The sequence below is a fragment of the Saccostrea cucullata genome, unplaced genomic scaffold (assembly GCF_032062105.1).
Source record: "Saccostrea cucullata isolate Sc308-1 unplaced genomic scaffold, CSIRO_AGI_Scuc_v1 ctg13834, whole genome shotgun sequence".
In the NCBI taxonomy this organism is placed as follows: Eukaryota; Metazoa; Mollusca; class Bivalvia; order Ostreida; family Ostreidae; genus Saccostrea; species Saccostrea cuccullata.
Window position 1 is genome coordinate 7,927 of NW_026919459.1, and position 7,938 is coordinate 15,864.

Sequence of the window (7,938 nt, forward strand, 5' to 3'; positions counted from 1 at the left end):
TATCATATGCAGAGTTTAGAAGAACTGAATTTATCATAGTGGTTAATTACATAAAAGAAATGACATTTAACATCGATATTCGTGTTGATGTCCGTATTCTTGACCTTGGAAGCAAACTCATACAGAGACAACACAGTGTGATCCGATTGATTCTCCGCTTCTTTCTACAATAAATTTAAATTAATAAAATTCATTTGTACACGTAATGTAAAATATTCTTTTTAAATTAATCGTCCAATCCTCCAGTACAATACTGTAGTTGTAATTCATCCATTTATTTCATGGATTTTCAATACGCCTGAGTACTTACGGTGTTTTGCTAACCACATTTTTTACAGGGTCAATCAAATCAGGGAAATAAAAGTTCTTCACGTTTTATCCATTTCGACTTATCAAAAAGTACTTTTTGATTCTAAAATTAAATGAATATAATTCTTTATATTAAAAGTTTACATTTACAAAGTTCACACATGCTATCAACTTTATCCGGGTTTAATTGTAGGAAATAAGACCGCTTCATTATGTCAAGTATTGGAAGTAATGCTATTCCATAGACAAGCATGTAACTGAAAATAATTGTTGTTTATTTTGGCAATATTATAAAATTTTGTATAAGCAGGAGACTATCTAAGTTGTTGTAGAAGTTGTGTCTTATCCTTTTGACTTTAATTGTCAATAAAATATGTTCAATACAAACACTTAAAGGTAACACTAACCCCTACCTGCCTGAACCATGTCCCAACCCATCAAACTCTGGTAGCAAAAAAAAGTCTGCGTCATAAAATTTACTGTTTTTAGTTGTATTTACAACAAAACTTTTTTAATGATTTCATTTGTAACTATATGCAATGCACCAAATTAAAAAAAAGATGTCGATAAGATGCAACATGCAATGCACCAAGACTTTTCATGATGTCTACTGGTTGCAACATGCAATGCACCAGGAAAATAAAACTTGTGTCTACTGGATGCAACATGCAATGCACCAGGACCGCGTCATGAAGTCTACTGTATGCAGTTACGATATGCATCAGGACTTTTCATGATGTCTTCTGGTTGCAACATGCAATGCACCAGGAAAATAAAACTTGTGTCTACTGGATGCAACATGCAATGCACCAGGACCGCGTCATGAAGTCTACTGTATGCAGTTACGATGTGCATCAGGACTTTTCATGATGTCTACTGGTTGCAACATGCAATGCACCAGGAAAATAAAACTTGTGTCTACTGGATGCAACATGCAATGCACCAGGACCGCGTCATGAAGTCTACTGTATGCAGTTACGATATGCATCAGGACTTTCATGATGTCTACTGGTTGCAACATGCAGTGCACCAGGAAAATAAAACTTGTGTCTACTGGATGCAACATGAAATGCAACAGAGCGTCTTTATATCTTTTGCAGGCAAATATTATACGTCCCAAGACTTTCTCGTTATGCATATTGATTGTAACATGCGTGAAATTAACCAAGCAGGATTCATTTAGTTTTCTGTATTTGATCTAGCATGCTAAGCAGTTTAAAAGCGCGCTTATTTATAAGTCCATGTTCTGTAACTATGCCAGTTTTAAGGTGTTTTTTTCTATAGATTTACATAATGGGCTGTACAAAATGAAATATATTTTGATAATCATTTCGTGACAAGGTACATGAAAGTGATGCTTATCTCATGGCTATATTCATTTGTTCATACAATAACTCAGTGCCATTAACGCGTTAAATATATTTTTTTTATCAAAAGAGAGTCAAATACTTATCTTTCAAAATTTTCACGATGTTGAGGTGTTTGTTTATAGATCAACCATCTCTGCCCATTCTAGTTCACCCCTAGCAAACTGAAAGAAGAAGTATAATGCAAGAATTAGATCTATCATAAATTTGGATAAAGTAATATATGTACTCATTATCATAAGATATATTCAGATAAATGTTAATGCTTTGATGAAATGTAAGACAAAAAGAAAAACACTTACTATGTTATCTTCACGCTGCTAAAAATCGTGTGCATTCTTTTTGTGTTGGCGTTGTGATGAGAGATGAAACGAAACGTCATGATCATTGTGACGTTTAATCCCTTTGTGACGTCATTATTGCAGCATTCGGAACATTACAGCATTGACTAAACAAAAGCTGTTCCGCACGTCTCTAGACAATTTTTTTTTCCCTTCAGGCCATTCCAAGTTTCTTCTATGTTAAGCGTCCGCGTGCGACTTGGTTTTTGACACCCAATATAAAAAAAATCAGAACAACCGATATTGATTATTGTCGAAATCTTTGAATTTTATCATTTCCTGTTATAATCTTGTTACAATTCTTCATATTTGGTATATTTTAAGCATTTAGTACATGGATTTTGCTAAAGAATAGATCTAGAAAGGAGAAAAAATATTCTTTTGAAATTAAATCCTTTGAGAGACTTTATTTTTATGACTATAAAGTCTGTATTTTCTTTTTTGACCTGTGTGTTTTTTGCGAATAGGTAAGTAGGTTTTTGAAAGATGGTTGGACGCTATAAAACATAGAAAAAAAACTTGGAATGGCCTCATTGTGAATTTTTCAATCAATCTAATTAAAATCAGACTTCTTAGTCCGCATCGTATGTACTCTCCAAAAAAGTTTATACGGCGCGGATCTAAGAAGCCTGATTTTAATCAGATTTAATTCAATTTAACTTTTCTATCGACAACTCCCTTTATTCATAAAGCAACAGACCAGTATCACCTGCACATGAAGTTATCCCATTACGTTCGATACGCAGGAGCGTAACAGTTTCTAAAAGTGAGACAATATAATTGACAAATACGTTAATGAAACAAGAATATCAACAGTCTCATTAAAAGTCACGTTTCACAAAATCTTTGAGCGGTACAATGATCTTGTCAGCAAATGAAATCTATCGTATAAGTTGAATGCTGACAGACGGATTTTTACAAATTATTATGCCATAATTTTCGATGAAATGTCTATGTATTATTTTTGTTTTTCTAACAATGACAAGGTCACAGGGTGGGTACGACCGGTCGACAGGGTATGCTTATTCCTCCATGACACCTGATCCCCTTTTTTACAAAAATCGATATGCGTTTACTCTTCGACAAATTCGTGTCGTTTCATAATTTTTTATGAGTTTAATGAATCTTCCTTACTTTCGTGCATATTTCATTTTATTTATCGAAGGCATAAATGTCAAAGGGACTGGGTACATTGTTTTTAACCTGATATGGAAAATTTATGTACTTCACTTTATTTCAATTCTTTTTATGACCTTAATATTTTCATTAATTCAATAAAGCTTTTAAAAACGTCCGCGTCTTTGCCAGAAGTGACTGTCATTTACTCTTGAAAACCTGTATGGAATTCAAATTGTTAAAATTCTATTTTCCAAATGCTTAGACTGTCAAACTCAGTAAGATCGCGTTATATGTTTCTAATGATCCATTAGTCAAAGTGCACCTCCCATGGGATTCGTTGAGATAAATTAAAAACATACTGGTGAAGAAATATACCTAATACAGTGTATAATGATATTCAGACTTACATATAAATAAATAAATCATTGTCTTTGGAGTCAATATTCATATCGTGAAAAACTGAGAAGCCTGATTGATATACTGCAGATATTAAAACATCATTGATTTTTGTGTGATTACTAATCATCCTACACCTAAAACAGAGCAATTAATTGTGTAAGCTGTCTCTTGTCCTAAGTCTAGAAAGCAGAACTAAAGAAACAAACATAAGATCAAATGTCTTGGAGAGGAAGCTGAGGGAACTGAAGTTGCTCTACAGCATTATTGGTATTTCCTTGAATGAATACCATGACAATAAAATATGTTGGAACACAAAGGCAATCACATTCTCTGTGCAATGTCCAATTCATTAAAACTCTTCAACAATTGATTTTTGTCATCCATTGGAAATAATTGTGAATTCATTATTAAATAAAAGCTATAAACTATGTCAAGTTATGTTGCATAATTGCTTGTAAACAAGCGTTCTCACAGGTTATTAATGCATATCAAGCATCAAACATCATCTAGCATCCTAATGACAAATACCGTGTTCAATACTCTTCTGAAACTGAAATCTGTTTTCCTTATCATTTGATTTGTCTCAGTGTGGAAAATTAATAATGTTTGAATTTCAAAGAAAAAAAATCCGCGAAAAGGCAAGTAAGAGTAAAACAATATAAACATTTATTCAAATAACTCAGTCAAAATATTGAAACATAACATCAACATTGAGCTATAAAAAACTAGGACGGAAATATAACATAATCAGTTTTGTAAACATTATCTTGTGGCTATTCTTAAAAAAAAATTTATGTGCATGTAGGCATTATTCTTTTCCCACTAAAATCAAATTTGAGAAAAAATTACAAGATTAAAGATTTCCAAGTACCACTGACTACAAGGTAAAATACAATTCCAATACTTCTTCTCCTATCTGCATTGATTTATTAGTCATTGTGGTGTGTGCATTTATTACATAAAAATCACAAATGAACAAACTTTTTGTGGCTTTAAATTACTTGCTGCTGACTGAAAACTAATTAAAAAGATAATCAATTTTTTTTTAATTCCTTAAGAAAACTTATTTTCTTAGAAAATGTGATCAATTAAAAAAAAAAAAAAGATTTATTAAAACAAAGATCATCAGTTTTTTTTTTAAATCAAAAGGAGTTTTGAAAATTGAAATTTTAATTAAACCATAATAATGTTTTTTACAATTACAAATGTATACCGTCAAAAAAAAAACAAACTATTTTACATTGAGAATGTAAGAAATCATTAACATAATGTTTCCAATAGAGAAAAATTACAATATCAAAAACAAAGGAACAACACTTAATGACATACAACAATAACTTAATTATGAAGTATTTACAATAAAGATCTGTATGACAAAATCAGTTTTAAAAAAATGAAATAGGAATTACCAATGAAGGAATGTGATAAAAATGCACTTCTTTTTTTAAAAAAGATCTCTTTTTTTTAATAATGTATAGGTACCATTTATGGACATTTTGAAATATAGCATGTACCAAAAACTGTATCTCTAAACAAAATTACAGGTAACAGAAGAATTAATTCTCTTGTTCATAATAATGCTCATTTAGTGGAGCATTCTGAAATGCAAACTATTTGGAGAACAAAAAATATGCATTAAATTTGGGGAAATATGGTGATCAAAATTGATCAAGAGACAGTAATTATGCATAAAGCTTCATCTGACTTTGAACATCTTCCAGACTGCTGATGCCAAATCTGTCACTTTCGGTCTGCATCAACTCGAATATGGACTGGAGTTGTTTCCTCTGAACCTCTCTCTCTTCCTCGATCTGTTCCTCCGTGAGATCTTTGTTGAACTTCTTTGCAGTCACCCTCTGTTTGGCCTTTTTTACTTCACTCTGTATGTGTTCACAGTAAGTCAGGGGGTCTATCTCTGGTTGAAGGTTTGAAGAAAGCAGAGGGGCATCACCATCTATAAACATGATACAGACAAGTGATAATTGCTGCTAATTTGAAATCGGATCTTGATGTTCAAAAATCAAAATATTAATTTTATAATTGCATAATCATGAATATACACACAATATTTTACCTCCAACTTCCTCGGGGGCATCTTCAGTTTGAGATTGGTCAGTGTGTGTTTTCTGTTGAGCGTGTGTACATTTCTCATCCTTTTTCTTCTTTTCATTCAGAGCCTGTGGGCGTTGATTGTTTTGCAGAAATCTTTTATATGTAAACATGACTGAAAGGACAAGAACTAAAGCAGTAAATCCCAGTGACAAGGGATAAAAATACGGAGACGACTTCGATATAAGTTGCTCCATTGTCAACAAAGCATCCGTTCCTGGCGTTTGTTGCTGGAAAATGAAAGCGCTTACGTCACATTGACGCAAGCGTCTTCCTGATAAAGACAAAAATGTCTGCGCCCATGACAGGTGAGTTAACATTACAATTTCTTCGAGTATATTTTTCTAAAGTGTGCTTTCTATATGGTATATTTTTATGTATCATGCAAAAATAAAGGCCAATTGCATAAAAATTTCTCACATTTCTTCAAAAATATATATGTTACGATATGAAACAGGTCTTAGCCGACATAAACAGATAAATGATAAAAGATCAACTTCAGATTTCTGAAAAAAGGACGAAAATTTTCTCCAAATTTTAACGTTTCCCTTCTTAATGTATTGCTTCCCTAAACCATGAAATTAAGCAGATATTTTTCCTAGTTTTGTGATGAACAAAATACTGAGTTTAGGACTTTGTTTTTTTTTTATTATTTTTTATTTATTTATTTATTCATTGAAATTTAGATGATTTAAAGGAAGTACAAGTTTATTTATATAATAGAAGGACACCATCAGCATCTTTATCTGTCTCTTCTAACCATTCACATGATGTTTTTTTGTTTTTGTTTCTTTCTAAATTCTGATGTCACATAACTTTGTATGTACATGATGTAAGTTGCATTACCAAACCAATGCCCAAAAATATCATTATGATAAAAAATATTTAAGCTAGCTATTTATCTGCAATATTCATCAAATTAAAGTGAGTGATTTTTTTGGTTGTGTTTGTACCAATACTGCAAGAACATAATTTATGCTGATCGAGATACAGTATCCAAAGGATTATGGATACTTAGGTTACTGAGGACAAAATTTGTTTGGATAAAATTTTCTTTTTTTCTTTTTCTTTTCCCGGGTGTTGCTTTCAGTCTTGTCGAAATCTGTCGGTCCTGTCGGCAAGGCAGGTAAAAATTTGTCTGGAACTATAACATTTAAGAAAACGTCGGTCCAGATGACCATTTGAAAAAAAAATTGAGCGTAATGCAAATTTAATAAAGGTCGGGATCAGGATGGGTAGTTAAAGGTCACAAACACAGAAAAATGGCCGGGTACGCAGCGATATTGATGATAGCTAAGTAAATTTCTTATAGCAAAGTCATAAAACTTGTCATTTATGTCTATGTTAAAGACTCTCTATCCCAAGAAAGGAAACTTGTAAGATTGAAGGCTATTGAAAATAAACTAGAGGTACTGTGAGCAATGAGCTCACTAAATGATACCCCCGCCTCCCATATGAATAAAATGGCAGTGTCCATGTTTTGCTCTGGAAAATCCAACAAATATGTCAGATCAAAAAGTAAAATAGGAGGTGCACAATGGCAATTATGTAATAAAGATTCTGTGAAAGTTTAATCAAATTCACTCAGTGGTATAAGAGGAGTTGCAGATAAGAGATGGGTACCCCAAAGCGTAACAGACGGACAGATGTACAGACGGACGTACTGAATTAACGATTATTATATACCCTCCCGCTTTTTAAGTGGGGGGTATAAAAAGGTGATTTTGGTGCTGTTATTCATATGATTTTTTTCTGCATCAAAATAAGGTACAAGTATCTGGTCTGACAAAAGTTTGACTGGTCCAACAGAACATTCGACTTTGTTAGACCAAATGTCTGACAGTGATTAAAAAATTTCGACAAGTCTGTGCTTTATGAACTTGCACTAGCGAGTGTCACTGCTCTTGCTATTAAGCCCTGCTATATATATGATATTTGCACTGAGATATGTATTTTACATTTCAAAGAAAACATATTACAGTACAAAAAGCAGCAACAACAAGTTTAAAAACTAAGCTTTGTATATTTTTCAAGTGCACTGTAAAGGTCTCACTGAACTAAGGTTTTATTTTTTATTATTAAATCTTTGTTATCTTTTATGGATATGATAAGTGTAATTGATTCTCCACCAATGTATTAAATAATTAATGATTTATCAATGAATTCTAGAGAGTGCTGTTGACCACTTGTCTGCAGTTCGGCATGTCATACTGGTTTTGTCTGGGAAGGGTGGAGTTGGGAAAAGTACAGTGGCCACACAAATAGCTTTAGGACTCAGACATGCTGGAAAGAAG

General features: G+C 32.5%; 1 protein-coding gene across 1 annotated transcript; it reads right to left on the reverse strand.

Moving 5' to 3' along the window:
* Nucleotides 1–4,187: 4,187 nt before the first annotated feature.
* LOC134231947 (matrix-remodeling-associated protein 7-like) lies at nucleotides 4,188–5,912 on the reverse strand. The gene is made up of 2 exons (XM_062713901.1): nucleotides 5,610–5,912; nucleotides 4,188–5,489 (listed from the first exon to the last, which is right to left on the reverse strand). The coding sequence occupies exons 1-2, from the start codon at nucleotides 5,839–5,841 to the stop codon at nucleotides 5,218–5,220; spliced, it is 504 nt and encodes a 167-aa protein (XP_062569885.1). The 5' UTR covers nucleotides 5,842–5,912; the 3' UTR covers nucleotides 4,188–5,217.
* Nucleotides 5,913–7,938: the final 2,026 nt, after the last annotated feature.

Bases quoted from the DNA above. Each gene is read 5' to 3' on its own strand.
- LOC134231947 (XM_062713901.1), bottom strand. From the start codon at position 5,841: ATGGAGCAACTTATATCGAAGTCGTCTCCGTATTTTTATCCCTTGTCA. The intron at 5,490-5,609 runs GTAAAATATTGT...TCATGTTTATAG, and splicing joins TGCCCCCGAGGAAGTTGGAG to ATGGTGATGCCCCTCTGCTT.